Consider the following 18,026-nt stretch of genomic DNA (forward strand, 5'->3'; position numbering starts at 1 on the left):
ACGCAGTGATGGAATGGTGTTTCCTAGTAGAACATACCAATCACTGCTATTTGGCAGTGAGACACAGAAGACTCCGATTGGATACAGAGATCTAAAGCCCGCTCTTAGTTAGCGAGCACGCATACACAGTGTGGCCAGTGAACGGTTGTGCAGTGCGAGCAGTCGGGTTTTGAATGCAAAAACTCGCCAGCACACGCGGCCTGCGTCGGCGTTGCGAGGCGAGAGAGGGAACGTAGGAGAGGAGAGAGAGAGGAGGAGATGCGCATGCGCAATGGCGATGTAAACGCCGGGGGAGGGGGGATGCCTAGAGGAGAGGTGGGAGTGAGCGTAGGTTAGCAGGTGCTCCGTGCGTCGGCGTTGCAAGACGAGAGAAGGGGAGTGAAGGAAAGGAGAGAGAAGGGGAGCGCATGAGCATGCGCATGAGCAATGGGGGTGTTAATGCCACCGGGAAGAATGCTTAGAGGAGAGAGAGTGAAGAGTGAGTGCAAGCAGCTGGTAGGAGAAAAGTGGAGAGAGTAAAGGAAAGCTGTTAGATAAAGGGAAGGAGAAGAGTCGCACATGCGTAGTGTGGGTGCCGACGCCCACGTTAGTACACTCTACCCAGTCGTGGGACATAGGCCACAGACATGCTTCGCATCTAAAATAGCTGTTAGTGTTACGGTACCTGACGGAGCCCATCTCAGCCACAGCGCGATCCACTTCGTCTTCGCTGGCGGACGGCGCATTACCTGAGTTAGTAGCAGAGGCCGCTGCCAGGACAGCCCAGCTTAATGCTTCGAGTGCTCGTTCTTCAGAGTACTGGATTTCACACCCAACTTTAAAGAGACCGTAGTGTTACATACGCGTCAGCTGTTCCTGTCTCTATGGGCACCTTCATCGCTCCCTTCTTCCTTTTATATTTTCCTCTGCGCAGAGTAGCATTTGTTATCGCAGAAGCTCAAGTCGATCTCTCGGCCTTTTGAAAAATACGCGCTCTCTCTATCTGCCGTCGCCAGCGACGGCTGCACATTTAACGATTCGCGCAGAAAAAAATGGCCCCGTATCTGCATGTAATCTGCAAATGTTGCCGAAAGACAATAGTGTTGTGTGTGGAGAGAGTAAAAAAAAACAATTTATTTGATGTTTTGCGCAAGAAACTCGGTGAATGGTATTTTGGAGGCGTTGCGTTAGAGTGCCTCAAGCGTGCAGCGGAGGCAAACGAGCGCATCAAGTCACGTCACACGTGAGACATGAGCGACATATGGAAGTTTTCTCGATAAACGGAGCGCGTGGCTCTGAGACGGGTGTGCGCGCCCGTCTCAGAGGTGATAAGGTGTAGAACGCAACGCGAAATGTATGTGCCACCACCGTCTCGTTTTAGCAAAGCGTTGGAAACGCTCGCCTGTTCGTGCAAGCGTTGCATGTTCAGCGCAGCGTGATAAGCGCTACGGTACTTAAAATTACCTATGTATGCCTTTTCTAGTAAAAGATGCACATGCAGAATATATAGGTGTTGTTGTGGTGCCCCAGACATGCGAAATAGTGGCTTTTTGGTTGACAATTGCACAAGTATGAACGCCGAATCTTGGGCAAGATTGGTGGGTGCTGTGAATGGGGTGGACCACTTCAAGTACCCGATGCTGTTAAGAGTGGACAAACAGACAAAAGTACAGAAAAACAGACAGACAGATCAAATTTTTTGCGCCGAAGGTCCACAAGAAAGACTGTCGTCTTTAAAACAGTGGGACTAGTAGGCCAAAAAAAAAAACAACCACAAACTTGACTGATACACCGCTGAAACCTACATTTAGAACATAACAATCCGGGTGCGGCCATGGCATAGTGGTTAGAGCATCCGCCTCGCATGCAAGAGCTCCGTGGTTCGAATCCCGGTGCCGCGCAGTTCCCAACCGGAAAAAAAAAAATCTGCGTGTTGATGGAACTGCATTAAGAGGCCTGAGGTGCGGCCTCACCGGTAACCACCGCCGGGAACGCACTCCCTCACCAGAGAAGGATTGGCCAGCCTGGTGCAGTATCTGGCCACTACCTCCCACATGCATACGTCAAATAACTCACGGCCCTCAGTTCCCAGCAGCTGCGAAGCAACTGACCATGCTGGCGGTCAGATCTGGAACGCAGCAGAGGGTGCTAAGAATCTCTGGACTACAGGCCGCCTTTGGAACCTGAACTTGGCAACGTTTAACGCTAGAACCTTATCTAGTGAGGGAAAACTAGCTGTACTATTCGAGGAGCTAGAGGGTGTTAAATGGGATATAACAGGGCTCAGTGAGGTTAGGAGGACAGATGAAGCCTATACGGTGCTACAGAATGGGCACGTCCTTTGCTATCGGGGCTTGGCAGACAGAAGAGAACTGGCAGTGGGGTTCCTAATTCACAGAAACATAGCTGACAACATAGAGGAATACTATAGCATTAATGAAAGGGTGGTAGGTATTGTAATTAAACTGAATAAAATATACAAGATGAAGGTAGTACAGGCTTACGCGCCTACATCCAGCCATGATGACGCTTCAGTTGAAAGCTTCTATGAAGACGTAGAATCGGCAATGAGTAAAGTAAAAACACAGTATACTATAGTGATGGGCGACTTTAATGCAAAGTAAAGGTAGGAAAGAAGCAGGCTGGAGGCCAGGCAGTAGGAGATTATGGCATCGGCACTAGAAACGCCAGAGGAGAGCCACTAGTAGAATTCGCAGAACGCAATAATTTGCGGATTTTGAATACTTTCTACCGAAAACGAGAAAACCGCAACTGGACATGGAGAAGCCCTAATGTCGAAAATAAGAACGAAATAGACTTTGTAATGACTGCACATCCAGGAATCGAGCAGGATGTGGAAGTGGTTGGCAAGGTACGATGCAGTGACCATAGAATGGTACGGTCTCGAATTCGCCTAGACTTGAAGAAGGAACGACAGAAACTGATACGCAAGAAGCCAATCAATGAGCTATCACTGAGAGGGAAAGTACAGAAATTCAGAGTGTCGCTGCAGAACAGGTACTCGGCTCTTAGTGAGGAAACCAACCTTAGCGTAGATACAATGAATGATAATCTGACGAGTATCATTACGGAGGGTGCAGTGGAAGTTGGAGGCAGGGTAGTTAGACAGGACACTGGCAAGCTTTCCCAGGAAAGAAAGAACCTAATTAAGAAGCGTCAAAGCATGAAAGTGTCAAGTACAACAGACAAAATAGAACTGGCAGAGCTTTCAAAGTTGATTAATAGGCGTAAAGTATGCGATGTAAGAAGGTATAACATGGAGAGAATTGAACACGCTCTGAAAAACGGAGGAAGCGTCAAAGCAGTGAAGAGGAAACTTTGGATGGGCAAAAGTCGGATGTATGCACTAAGGGACAAAGAAGGCAAAATAACTACCAATATGGATAGGATAGTTAAAATAGCGGAGGAGTTTTACAGAGATCTGTACAGTAGCCGAGACAAACACGACCTTAATACTATAAGAACTAGCAGTAACCCAGATGACACCCCACCAGTAATGATAGAAGAAGTCAGAAAAGCTTTGGAGAGCATGCAAAGAGGCAAAGCTGCTGGCGAGGATCAGGTAACATCAGATATGCTGAAAGATGCAGGACAGATTGTGTTAGAAACACTAGCCACCCTGTTTACGAGGTGTCTCCTGACGGGAAGGGTACCAGAGTCTTGGAAGAACGCTAACATCATCTTAATACATAAGAAAGGAGATGACAAGGACTTGAAGAATTACAGGCCGATCAGGTTGCTCTCTGTAGTATACAAGCTATTTACAAAGGTAATTGCTAACAGAATAAAGAAAACATTAGAATTCAATCAACCAAAGGAACAAGCAAGATTTCGAACAGGCTACTCAACAATTGACCACATTCATACTATCAATCAGGTAATAGAGAAATGCTCAGAGTATAACCAACCACTATACATAGCCTTCATAGATTACGAGAAGGCGTTTGATTCAATAGAAATTTCAGCCGTCATGCAGACACTGCGGAAACAGGGCGTAGATGAAGTATATATAAACATTCTGGAAGAGATCTACAGGGGAGCAACTGCTACCATAGTGCTTCATAAAGAAAGCAACAGAATACCAATCAAGAAGGGTGTAAGGCAGGGGGACACAATCTTACCAATGCTATTTACCGCATGCTTACAGGAGGTTTTCAGAAGCCTAGAATGGGGACAGTTAGGGATAAGAGTTAATGAAGAATACCTTAGTAACCTGCGCTTCGCCGATGACATTGCATTGCTGAGTAACTCAGGGGACGAATTGCAACTCATGATTACGGAGTTAGACAAGGATAGCAGAAAGGTGGGTCTTAAAATTAATCTGCAGAAAACGAAAGTAATGTATAACAACCTCGGAAAGGAGCAGCGCTTCGATATAGGTAATGGTGCACTTCAAGTTGTAAAAGACTATGTCTAATTAGGGCAGGTAATAACCGCAGAGCCTAACCACGAGATTGAAGTAACTAGAAGAATAAGAATGGGGTGGAGTACATTCGGCACGCACTCTCAAATTATGACAGGTAGATTGCCACTATCTCTCAAGAGGAAGGTATATAACAGCTGTATCTTGCCGGTACTTAGCTGCGGAGGAGAAACCTGGAGACTTACAAAGAGGGTTCAGCTTAAATTGAGGACGACGCAGCGAGCAATGGAAAGAAAAATGGTAGGTGTAACCTTAAGAGACAAGAAGAGAGCAGAGTGGATTAGGGGACAAACGGGGGTTAAGGATATCATAATTGAAATAAAGAAGAGGAAATGGACACGGGCGGGGCATTTAGCGCGTAGACAGGACAACCGCTGGTCATTAAGGGTAACTAACTGGATTCCCAGAGAAGGGAAGCGGGTTAGGGGGAGACAGAAGGTTAGGTGGGCCGACGAGATTAAGAAGTTTGCGTGTATAAATTGGCAGCAGCAAGCACAGGACCGGGTTAACTGGCGGAACATGGGAGAGGCCTTTGTCCGGCAGTGGACGTAGTCAGGCTGATGATGATGAGTAGGCCAAAGTATATTATCCCGTAGCTGCCTCGATACAAGGTGCGTCGCTTATTTTATGGTGGGAACGGTTCTTAAAACTTCTATAAACCCATGCCTTTTTAAACTTGTGCTGACTCTTCGTAGCTCTTTGTACTATAGTCACTATTTAGCATGTTTTCTATACTTCATTACCGTCGCATTCTTTTCACCGTTAACTTGTTCACCTTGTATAATAATGGGCAAAACTTGCCTTCATTTTATTGTTAGTATTTAGGTAGTGTAAAGACATGTACGTAATCGTTTTGTGCTACCCTTACACAATACGCTGCGGGGACTGTGAAGTATTTAGAATAAATAAATAAAAATAAATATATTCGTGACTGTAGCGTGAAATATGACAAAAATTTTGACAATCCATTTGATGATTGTTTTAGGAGTTTTCAAGGCCAACAAACAAAACAACTGTGCTAATGAAGCACGCAGTGAGTTATCTTTAACTAGGAAAAGTTCTATGTAATCCCTAAGCATATTGTTATGAGATGCAGACGTGAAAGCATTTTTTTTCTGGCATGCACATCTACGGAGTTCTGCAAGGTATGCCGAGGGGATTTCCCCAGTATTAAGGTGTGGGTGTAGGTGGTTGCTGCGGCGCAGTGTAGGCTGACACCAGCTGGACGAGCTTTCGCCAGCCGAGCCAAGAAACGCTTTCGCGTCAAAATCATGCAGCTGCATGGACCTCCCCGAAGAGCGCTTATGAAAGTTCACAAGACAATGCGTGGCCTGCTTAGACACTCATACGGTGTTTTCACAAATGGCGCTCGAGATGTTTTCTCGAGGACTCTTTCCTGACAAGACTTGGACCAAGCAAGACACAAAAATAACGATTTATTTAGTTTTGTTTATTCAACAACAACAACAAGAAACCCCTAATGCCTGCCTCAATAAGCACACGATGTTTGAAGGTGACGAGTCTTCGCTGAAATCATAGGTGTTAAGCAGCTTGTTGCTTTCGAGGACGTTTAGGTGATGGTGAGTTACTTTTTTTTTTCTCAGTGAACTTGCAGAGGGCCACTTCAACGCGTTGCCGTGCGTATCTAGTCAGCGACCATGGTAGGTTACCCTGCTTCCAGCTTGAAAATATTACTGTCTCATTAAACCTATTTTGAAAATGCCACATACCGAAAAAGGCTTTAAAAAGTGCAAGCAGTGTCGCCAGCGTATGGCGTTATCTTATACTCTTCGGATGCCTAGTCGTTGCGAACGTCTGAAACCATCTTTATCTATTCGACGGTGAAAGAACAGGTCAAGTTTTCTGTGTTACTGCTCCAAAGCTTTGGACATCGGTATTTTTTATGTTGTGTACATACACAAGCACAAAAAGCGTAGAACACATACAGTCCGTTCACTAACGTTCCCTTCTTTTTTTTTCTCCTTTTCGATGGCCTTGCGCATGTTACATAGATAGGACGCAAGAGACAGTTCAGTTACAGTCACGATAACCGTGACGTTTTCGACCATATCAACGAAATGGCCCTGTAGCGCCATCTGCCGTGTTACCCTTCTCAAACTTATGCATATGTAGGTAATACTCAATCAAAGCGATTATCGAAGCATGCCAAAACAAGCATTGTATCATAACCGGACAGAAGGCAGCAGGAGTGTTGACCGCTTCATTGCGGTGGCCAGGGGGTTTGGGTGCAGTGATCTGATAACGCGCAATCCAGGAAGCCATGTACTAGCAGCGCACAATACGACAAATCGATGGACGTTTTCCTGTCAAGATTCCATCGTTTTGAAAACGTGCACTAGTCTGCGGTGAAGGCTCGGCCTAGTGCCACAGCGTCGATGATGGATGTCCAGCGGCATGCCGAGGATGGTGTTCCGGCATGCTGACGATGTTGGGCCAGTCACCTTCTCCAAGCATCTCATTCACCTCCACCTATAATTTCCGCAACCCAAGTATCCTGTGTGCCATGTACGTTCACACATGTGCACAGATACTTTGTGGAGATGGGCAATGCGCGACACTGCGCTAGAAGTACCCGCGACCTACGTGCGGCGCAGCAGCGGCTTCTGAACGCCCTTGGGACTCGCTGCTTGCGCCGGCATCGCTCTTCCGGTGGCGACTGATGCGAGTGCCGATGACGAAGCGGATAACGTGGAGTGCAGTGCCGTCAGCGTGGTCGAAGTGCTTCGGGGACGACGCCGGCGATCGAACTCGCTGCCACACAGCCGTTCGCGTACCTGCGTGAGAGACAGCAAAGAACAGTATAAACAAAATAGCATTCGCATTTTATATCAAAAGACCACTTTGAGGAGGCGCCACACTTGCATTTTCTCAATCTCATCCGAAGTATCAAATGCCATGTAGAGGTGACCGTCTATAAATCATGGTATGTAGTGTTTTGCACGTCATACAGGAACGTTGCATGGAAGGTTGTGTAGTACAGGCGCTGACACAGAACCTATTTTCAATGTCAGCTCTCATGTATAACAAATGGGTATGTCAAAGGCATATATCAACTCTGATATGAGCGTTATAGGATAGTGAGTGAGTTATGAAAATGTGAGTTGGCGTTCGTCTTGACAATGAAATTTAATCGAAGCTTTTAGACCTCATAGAAGCTTCTCATTAGTATTTAATCAGACTCGTGTGTTTCGTGTGAAGCTCACGCACGGTCGCTAAAATTTGTTGTTGCGCAGGGTCTTGGAGGCAGTGGGCTTGCGCCTATGTTACAGTCAAGCTGAGCCTGTTCAGCTGAATGAGAAGTCAATAGGGACCCAAGTCGTTGATTCCTTCCCCAGAAATAGGCCCCCACAGCGCAATGTGGGCAGGCGAGCAGCTCGTGCCAGGGCGATAATACAGAAAACGGTCGGCATGGAAGCTACTGTTGCGTGTGCGATGCAGGAACATAGACGGCCGTACATCTACACTGACTCCCGAGCAGCTGTCAGGGCCTTCGCCTCGGGAATGGTTGCTAGAGAGGCGGCAGCACTTTTGGAAAGCAAGTCAATTAGTAATTCCACTGCCGTCCATTGCATCGCGTGTTTTTTTGCTCACATGGGCAACGACTAGCTCCAGGGTCGTCAGAACCCCAGAGAGGTTGCTCACCGACGTGCGTGAGAACTCGCGTGCTGCAGCAGCGGTGAGGCTTCGTTGAATTCGGGGAGGTGTGGCACAGAGATCCCCTATTAACCTTTCAAGAGATTGTCTCCTACTATAGAGGAGAACGCAGGCACTTCCCGCTTCCACACCCGAAAGTATGCAGAGCTCGAGCGATGACGCTTACAATGCTTCAGACGAGGTCACATCCCTCGTGAGGTTTGCTAAGCCGGATTAGTCGGGATATCGACCCAAAATGCCCAGACTGCGGGGAGGAATTTAGTGCACTATTGCTCATGCTCTGGCAGTGTCCAGCGTTACGGGACAAGCAACACACTAAGGAACAGAACTGGGAAGACGCCGTGACGAGCACTGCACTGAATATGCAGCTAACGGCTGTCCAGAGGGCCCACGAAAGAGCGGAGAGGCATGGCCTCCCGATTCCGATATGAAAGCGTGCAGCCAGTGGCACGCCGACAGCTCCTGCGTGTCCTTGCTGACTCAGGACACCATGAAGTTCTTGGTCTGGGCTAATAGGTAAATCGTTGTACTGTAAGTTATTTAGCGCAAAGGAGTAATGCGTCACAACACTCGCACAATCACACACGCTTCTACTCAGACACACACGACGCTGTGGGGTGTGTTTTCCTTGAGTGAAAGCTTGTAAGAATGTGTGAGTGTTTCTAGGGACTACCACTTTGCGCTAAATAACGTACAGTGTGGCACACAGGGAGTACACACATCGCCGATAGATGGTGTTGAGGAGAGGACGAGCCGCCGTGCCCATGGCGAAGCTACACTGTAGCGAAGCCCACCCGATCGACCTCTTTTTTATTCCGAACACTGCTCTTATCCTAATGATGATAGTGGCGCTCTTAGTCGTTGACACAATATTTAACAGATGGCACGACAACCTCCCAAGCTAAAATCGTCTGCACGAACGAAATGGTTACGTTGCTTGTTAATTATTGTACCTCATTAATAATAATAATAATAATAATAATAATAATAATAATAATAATATCAAAAGAACTCCTGCCCTTCCGTACGCTTAACTTGACATATGCTACCGAGTGGTATGGTATAGGGAAATAGAGAAAAAATATAGGAAAATAAAAGAGCTGCCCGGAACAAGGAGATAAGGAACAAAACAGAAGCAGCTGATGGTGGAGGTGATTATCTCTATGAATGTAACTCACTTAAATAAATTATTCAATCAATCAATTGATCAATTGATCAATCAATTAATCAGTAACATATCAATAAATGACGCCCAGAGGCACTCCACTAGCCTCAGAAGTGAATGAGAGGAAGGAGTAAAATTAAATCTTGTCGGTAAACAATCAGCGAAGGCTTCGCTTATCACCTACTCAGTGTATGCGCTTAAGGGTTGTCTTGATATCTTCTTATCTTCTTTATTGAGCGAGTGACGAAGGGCTCATCATCACAAGAGACACACCAGAATAAACATTTGCAGTCCTCGACCACCGGGCTTGTAAGCGCGGAGGTTCCGATAGAACTTCGCGTCGGCGCTAGGCGTGAAGAAACAATTATCTTGGCAAGCGTCTTTTATCGTTTTACTGGCACTGACAGTAGGAGAACTACTTTTACATCGAAAGCATTTATAACACTCTGAAACAAAGTAGCCTAATTTTAGCAATTGATTTTAATATTCCAAAATTGTATAGTGCTTTCTTTGCATTTTCTCTACCCATTTTTTTCCCGAAATATCGCGAAAATTCAGTTTTCTTATTCACATGTGTGATTCTACGTCTTTTAAAACGACTAAAAGTCAGTCAGAGGAAGTTTATGCTAACGGACCATTGCTACCTGAATATCCCGTACCAGGCACCGCATCAACAGTGACATCATCATTGACGCATAAAACGCTTCACCCCCTCGCTTTCTTCAGTGGGTTTGGCGGCACCTCGACAATGCGGTTAAATGATGCTTGACGCCTTTTCGCTTTACAGGTAACAAATCGTTACGCTATCTACGCACGTCCTACTAGTTATGCCGCATTGTTGGTGCTGCCGAGCCAGGCTTCTGTCTTGATATTGCTCGTGATTGTACCTGTATTATTCTGCAAATTCTTGCGCTTTCCGGAGATGTAGAAACTGATCCCGGCCCCAACACCCGCTCCCATTCCCCGCGAGCTTCCAGTGATATTATGGCAGCGTTGAAGGAGATGAAGTCAGAGCAGGCCTCTCTTCTAGCCGAAATGAAATCTATTCTAACCAAACTCTCCGAAAACGATAAAGCAATTGATGACACGAAAAGCGCCTGGCCAAAGTTGAAGACAATGTTTCCCCTGTGACTGCCATAAAAAGCCAAATCAATGACACGTCTTCTGTCGCAGACATAAATACAAAAGCCATAGCCGACTTGTCATCTAGACTAAATGGATCGGAAGATAGGGCTCGCCACTCAAATCTTGTATTTTTTAGTATTGCTGACTGCGGGCGCGAAACATGACAGCAATCAGAAGAATAAGTCATTGAAGTCTGCACTAGCAAGCTGAACATCAGAATAAGTTTCCAGATATTAAGCGGGCTCACAGAATCTGCAGGTACCATGCTTCTAAAAACGAACCAGTTATTGTTAAGCTGTCTCATTTTAAGATGAAGCAGCAGATTCTTTCAAATACTAAACAACTTAAAGGCTCAAATCTAAGCGTTTCAGAGGATTACTCACCTAACACTCGGCTAGCACGCAAACAGTTAATCAGGTTTGGAATGTCCCAGCGAAACCCCTTTCAACTACGCTACGACAAGCTCAACATTGACAACAGGACTTACAAATATGATAACGAAACACAAAGCGTTAGATCTACTTCATAGCTACCTGCTATCGCATCTGCGAAACCCAACCTTCATCCTTTATCCTTTCTTTACACTAACATAAGAAGCGTGACGAGCTTCATAATGTGCTCGCGAGCACTGACTGCAAACTAACTGAAACATGGCTCAATTCAACCGTCGAAGACACAGAGCTCAGTCCAATCTTACTAGATTTCAACATCTTTAGACGTGACCAAAAGAGTAAAGGAGGTGCTGGTGTTCTCATAGCTTCCCATCACAGCCTGCCCTGCAAAATAATGAACATCACTTCACCATTGGAAATTTTGTTTGTGTTATGTATTAATCTGTACCCCCAAACCGTTATTTGTGTATGCTATCGCCCACCTGATGCAAATATCTCTTTTTCGGTTCATTTTCACGAAGCTTTGTAAACAATAAAATCCCTCCGTCAGGCACCTTTGCTTCTTTTTGGTGACTTCCACTTCCCTGATTTAACTTGCCCCAAACCTGCCCTGATGCTAGCCAAGAACATCCCTGAAAGTACGTTTCTTAACACGTGCCTCACTTTAGGACTAACACAACGTTTATCGAATCCAACACGTGTGCACCGGTAATGTTTGAATATACTTGACCTCATTTTATCATCTCATCCTGATAGTGTATCTCACGTGACACACTTTCCAGGATTAAGCGATCATTCTGTATTGCTTACTAAACTTGCTTGTCACCTAACTGTGAGCTAAAAAATTAAAAAGAAAATAACGTTATATAACAGAGGCGATTACGACAGCATCAATGCCGCGTTGACTGATTTCTTCAGCCAGTATATCACCGAGTTTTCGAAGCGCACCGTAGAAATAAATTGGCTGCTTTTTAAAAACAAGATAATTGAACTCGTGGAAACATTCATCCCTACCATTATTACAACAGAACGCCCTTCATCCGCATGGTTCAACAGCAGACTAAAGCGCCTAAACAACAAAAAGAGGAGGTTATTTCACTCAGCCAAGCGCTCCACTTGTGCATTTGCTTGAAAAAGTATCACTCAACGAAAAAGGAGTTTCATTCATTGTCCACAAGCGCTAAACGCTCAGAAACACTGCCTACCGTGCTACGCAATAACCCGAAACAGTTTTGAAATACATTAATTCGAAGCCACATAAAGCATTAGCATTAGTCAATGACCATAACGAGCCTATACCGGACAACAGCATAGCGCATGAACTCAACGCTGTTTTTTCCAGCGTATTCACTTCTGAGCCCTGCACTCCCCTTCCCGAATGTCCCTACCTATAGATCACCCACTACTGCCCGATATAACGTTCGAAGAAAAAGGTATTGCTATACTAATTGACAAGCTTAAGCTAACGTCTTCAGTTGCCATTGACGGGATCAAGTCCAAACTGCTAAAGAATGCTAAACACGTCACCAGTATGTTCTTATGCTGTATCTTTCAGCAATCACTGTCATCTGGAGAGGTGCCTCAATATTTGAAGGTAGGCAAGATAATTCCACTACCGAAAAAAGGCTTATCATCTTCATGTAATAACTATCATCCCATTTCCCTCACTGGTGTCTGTTCTAAACTTATGGAGCATGTAATTCATTCGCACGTGGTAAATTTTGTGGCGTCTTGTCATTTCTACAATCCTAACTAGCACGGGTTTTAAAAGGACATGTCTTGCGAAACTCAACTCACTCTTTTCATCCATGACAAATTCTCTCACCTCGACCGAAACATACCCATTGATTCCCTTTTCAGAGAATTTCAGAAAGCATTTGACAAGGTTCCTCATAAACGGCTCTTTCTAAAACTTTCCCGAATAAATCTCAGCCCTTCTGTTTATCATTGGCTCTCTGACTTCTTATCTAACCATAAACAGTTCGCGTACGCTAACCAACACTCCTATTTCTTATCTCCTGTTCTCTGGCGTGCCAGAAGACACTGTTCTGGGACCGTTGCTTTTTCTAATATACATTTACGACTTACCTAACGGTTGTACTTCTCAAATTCGTTTGTTTGCTGATGACTGCGTAATTTATCGTCCTATACTTAACAACGCTGACATCCTCACCCTACAGTCTGACCTTTCTCTCACAGAATCCGGTTGTAACAAATCGCTAATGTCTCTAAACGCAAGCAAAAGATCCCTTCTAATCTTTCATCGTTGTCAATCATTCATTTCTACTAAATGCACGATAGCTTACCGTGAAATAAACACAGCTTCGTCGTATAAATACCTTGGTGTGAACTTATCCAATAACGTTACTTGGTCCGTTCACATCTCTAACATCACAAACTCGTCTAATCGCACGCTTGGCTATTTGCGTCGTAATCTGTGCCTTGTTCCTCCCCCGGTAAAACTGCCAGCATATTTAACACTTGTTCGGCCAAAACTTGAATACGCTTCCTGAGTTTGGGACCCACAAATTCTAATTCGCGCTGGAATATAGACAAAATCGTGCGGCTAGGTTTGTTTCTTCGGACTACTCTTATCATACCAGTGTAACTTAACTCAAATCATGTCTTCATCTTCAAACCTTTAAGCAGCGCCGCAAAACTGCGAGATTGTCTTTTTCATAAGTTATATAACCTTTTACGTTAACTGGCTAATATCGAACCCTTGCATCATTCTTCATCCCTTCATGACCGCCCTAAAGCAGTTGATCCCCCGGCAGCCCGCACTACCACCCACATTAACTCATTTTTCGTTCAGACTGCAAAGGACTGGAATCGCCTTCCTGCCGACGTGGTGCACGACTCCAGCCATACATCCTTAAAAGCACCTATAGAAACCATCATGTATTAGTTATAGGCACCCCACATGTAATACCCATCACTGGGCATTTGAAGTACAAATAAATAAATAAATAAATAAATAAATAAATATGCAAAACATTTTTTCCCGATAACACCCAGATTATTCACTTCGCTGCGCAGCGTCAAGGAAAGTGCCTTAACCTCTTCATTCTTTGCTACAAAAGTCTGCAATTAAGAAAAAATGAACTGGGGATGGGCGAAGCATGTAAGGAAGCGTGTTTCAGCTTCACCAAGGTGAAGCCTGAAGAAGGGCGTAGCATGCAGGGTGCACCGGCGTTGCCCACTGAAATATGGCTGCTAATGGGCTACGAGAGGAAGAAGTGTAGTAGAGATAGAAGAAGAAAGAGGAGCCGAAGGACCTGACTGAGGTAACTCGCAGCACTGTTTCTAGAGAGGTTTCATTGATGAGCCACTGGAGGGGCCAAGCTTAAAACCGGGCATGTATAGCGAAGAATGTTCCAGCTTTTGTAACGTCGTCGGAGAACTTCGTCGGAATGCAGCTCCCCTCCTTACCTAGGTGCCCGGCTTCAGTTCCGTACAAAATGTAGGAAAGGGTGTATCGGGTCCTCTAACATAGTTGGTTATTTATTTGGCTAGCCTGCACATTCTTGATTTTATTTATTTATTCATTTATTTATTTGTTGATTTATTTTTATTTATTTATTTATTTTATTTATTTACTTATTTATTTATACTGTTAGCCTAAGGCTGATACAGGGTGGAGTACTAAATACTCTTCACACATTGTTCAAAGACACAAGCAATACACAGTGAAATCAAGACAGACAATGTATCTGACAGCTTTAAACAAAACTACACCATACAGACCATGCAAATCGCAATGCAAACGAAAAGCAACTCTTACCAAAAGTACAACGCACAAAAGTACTCAAGTTTTACACAGTAGTGACCAACATTGAGCAGAAAGCAACACAATCGCAGACACCACACTCAACCTATACTATCCCACATGCTCAAAGATTATAAAAAAACAAAATCAGGAACTTTTTTTATCATTATCTATAGTTATTGTAACTGATGTCAAACCATACAAACCGCATTTCACTGAAGAAAAAAAAGAAGCTAATAAGGCTTATATACGATTACCTGGAAGAATAATAGGCCAGTGCAAGTTTTTCGTATTTCTTTGAAGGGTTAATATTTGTTATTTTATGCGGTAGCACGTTCCACCCTTCAATTGTTTTCGGGAAGAGGGAGTATTTAAAGGTGCCAATCTTTGCGGGTATAGGCACAAATTGATCTGGATTGCTCGACCTGACAGATTGTGAAATATGTGACATTCTGTTTTGTATGTATCTGTGAGGGTTAAAGTTGAAGAAACCATGTTTTATCGAGTGATTGAATTTTAGTCTAGCCACTTTTCACCGCAATGAAAGCTCAGGCAAGTTTAGTTGAGTGGGCATTTTGGTCACTGATTCTGTGTACCAATATTTCGACATATTTCGAAGCCAAGCTAATCTTCTTCTACTTGTAACAAGGCTAAAGTTAAGCGGCTGTGCTTGTTTCATAAGTTTTACCATTCACGCATTGCTACGACAGTCATTGAAGAAGTTCATCGTCACTCTGACCGCATCAACCATCCATTGGCTGTTTACACAGCCAATGGGTGGTCAGCATTATTTTTTTATTGAAACAGCAAAAGACTGGAATGATCTGCCAACAGACGCTGTTGTCATCTCCAGCCCCATCCATTTTCACGAAGAAATCAAAGACATTATGTACTAAATATCTTTACTGACCCCCAATGACATTGTTCACAACAAATGCCCATCCCTCATGTAAAAACCCTGAATAGGGGCCTATGAGGTATAATAAATAAAAAAATAATAAATCTTACTTCTCGTCTCTGCATTTTTTCATTTTTTTATTTTGTTCATTCTATACGGATCCCATATTATGCTACCCTATTCAAGTGCGGGTCGTATCAAAGTCGTGTATGAAATAAGTTTAACATCTCGAGAGGAAAATTTTAGCTTGCGTCGTAGTGTCCAAAGATAAATTTCTACGGTAATACATAAATTAAAAATATGCTTTTTCCAAGCTAAGTCATCAGATATTGTAATGCCTAAATACTTGAAGCGCCTCACTTGTGTTAATAGCTTACCATCTAGCTTGTAATTATAAACTAACACATTTTTTGTTTTCCTAGTTATGTGCGCATATACTGTTTTCTCGTGGTTTATTTTCATTTTCATTGTGTGCACCAATCAGTAATCGATTGTAGTGCTGAAGCTAACTCTAACTGACCTTCATGACATGATATTTTAGAATATATCAGGCAATCGTCAGCAAATAGGCGAACAGTGATTTTGCTGCTAAAGTAATTTGTAATGACATTATTATAATAAAGAAATAAAACAGTTCCCAATACCGACCCTTGAGGGACGCCGGATGTTACATTTAAAGTTTTCAATTTCTTCCCTTAGATCTCCACGTATTGCGTCCTATTAGTTAGATATGATTGAATTCACTTAACTATATTTAAATGAACTTCGAGATCAAGTAGTTTACCAAGCAAATATGAGTGCGAGACGTGGTCGAAAGCATGAGATAAGTCTAAGCAAATTCCATCGATTTGACCTGTTTCATTATTCACTTGAGCAAAATCGTGCACTGTTTCTGCAAGTTGGGTGATTGTGGATAAGCGGCTCCTAAATCCATGTTGGTTAGGATTGAACCGGCGTGAGCTTTCGAGATAACTAAACAAGCTTTTTGGTAGTATATGTTCAAATACTTTGCAGCATGCACATGTAATGAATAATGGTCTATAATTTTGGGCTTCATGTTTATCACCTGTTTTGCGTACTGGTGCGACTCGTGCCATTAGCCAGTCACATGGTAATCTGTGCTGTTCAATGGAAGCATTGAAAATTATCAGTATTTAGCGATCCACTCCGAATATCTTCGCAGAAATTTATTAGGGATGCTATCCGGGCCAGGTGATTTTTTGTTACCTAGTTGTAACAAGGGTGAAAGTACGCCTTCATTAGATAACGTAAGGTCTTGCATGCCTGAATAAGTATTGTCCATTTTACCTTGTATAGTTGCAGGTGAAGGCATAAAAGAGTCAAAAACAGAGTTGAAAAATTCATTGTATTGATCAGCGATTTGAGCGGAGTCTCCAACTATGCATTCATTACTGGAAATGTAAGTCACATTCTCACGAGACTGAGCTAGGTGACGCGAAAAACGCTGTGGCGATTCTTTCATGAACTTTGATAAAGTGTGGGAATGGTAAGTTCTTTTGCAATGAATAATTTTTCCTTTAGAGCAATTGATAGATTACGGATCTCAGTATGATTTTGGTTCTTATTTTTCTTCCTACGCTTTATTTTACTCTTTAACTCTACGATTTCTCGATTGACCCAAGCATTTCACCTTTTCACGTATTTTACTTTCATCGGGATGTATTTACGCATAGAGATATTGATGATATCTTTAAGGAGGAGAAAGAGAGCTTAAGCGGAAAGACAGGGAGGTTAGCCAGTTCTTAGACCGGCTGGCTACCCTATGCTTGAGAAAAGGGTGAGGGGAATACAACATGTTAAAAAGAAATGTTGCGAAGATGATATCTTTAAACTTATCCCATAACGTATTGACGTCATTCGCTCTATCAAATGACTCCAGTTGCATCTCTAGATAATCTGGGATGCGGCACCTTGGTAAAATTTTTCGGGGATTAAGACACCACTGCTAAGCGAAACCATGTTTTAAGCAGTAGCGACGAACCTTTAACTCCACGATAATAAGGGTTGCACCGCGAGAATGAAAGTGCTGGAAGAAAAGCGTACGGAAGGCGAGGAATGGAAGGCAAAGAGGAGAACACAAGTGTTGTGTTACCTTTAACTCATCGAAATGTGTAGTTTGGAACGGTGGCGAGGGGTGGGATTTACCCGATTTTCATGGTGCACACCAAGGAGGTTATAAAAAAAAATTGCTGGAGTGGAAGCTCCCGCAATGCTTTGCCAGCAATAGTGAAGCCAGCTTTTGCCCTCCAAAGATCTCAGAAACATTCTATTTTCCGGTGGTGCCCACTTAAGGCTGGTGCACACCGGCGACTAGGAGCGGTCGCGTGACCATTCGCGACTGGCGACCAAAAAGCGACTGATGTTCACAACGGCAGATGCTGCATGCGAGTGACCGGAAGTCGCAAAACCGGAGAGTCACGTCCGGATCTCGTTATCAGCGAGAACTCCGGAGACCGGTGCCGATCATCTAATCGCCACCAGCTGAGTGAGCAGAGCAAACCGAGCGCGCCACATTAATTATTTTCATCCGTTCTCGCACAGCGTTCCCTACATCGTCA

General features: G+C 43.9%; 1 protein-coding gene across 1 annotated transcript in view; it reads right to left on the reverse strand.

Moving 5' to 3' along the window:
- Nucleotides 1-5,852: 5,852 nt before the first annotated feature.
- LOC119179011 (uncharacterized) overlaps nt 5,853-18,026 on the reverse strand; it is a 53,065-nt gene continuing 40,891 nt past the window's right edge. Inside the window, exon 5 of the mRNA XM_037430094.2 lies at nt 5,853-7,218. Coding sequence (XP_037285991.2) covers nt 7,024-7,218 — 195 coding nt within the window. The 3' untranslated portion in view covers nt 5,853-7,023. The remainder of the gene's footprint in view (nt 7,219-18,026) is intronic.

Source organism: Rhipicephalus microplus, chromosome 7 (assembly GCF_043290135.1).
Source record: "Rhipicephalus microplus isolate Deutch F79 chromosome 7, USDA_Rmic, whole genome shotgun sequence".
NCBI lineage: Eukaryota > Metazoa > Arthropoda > Arachnida > Ixodida > Ixodidae > Rhipicephalus > Rhipicephalus microplus.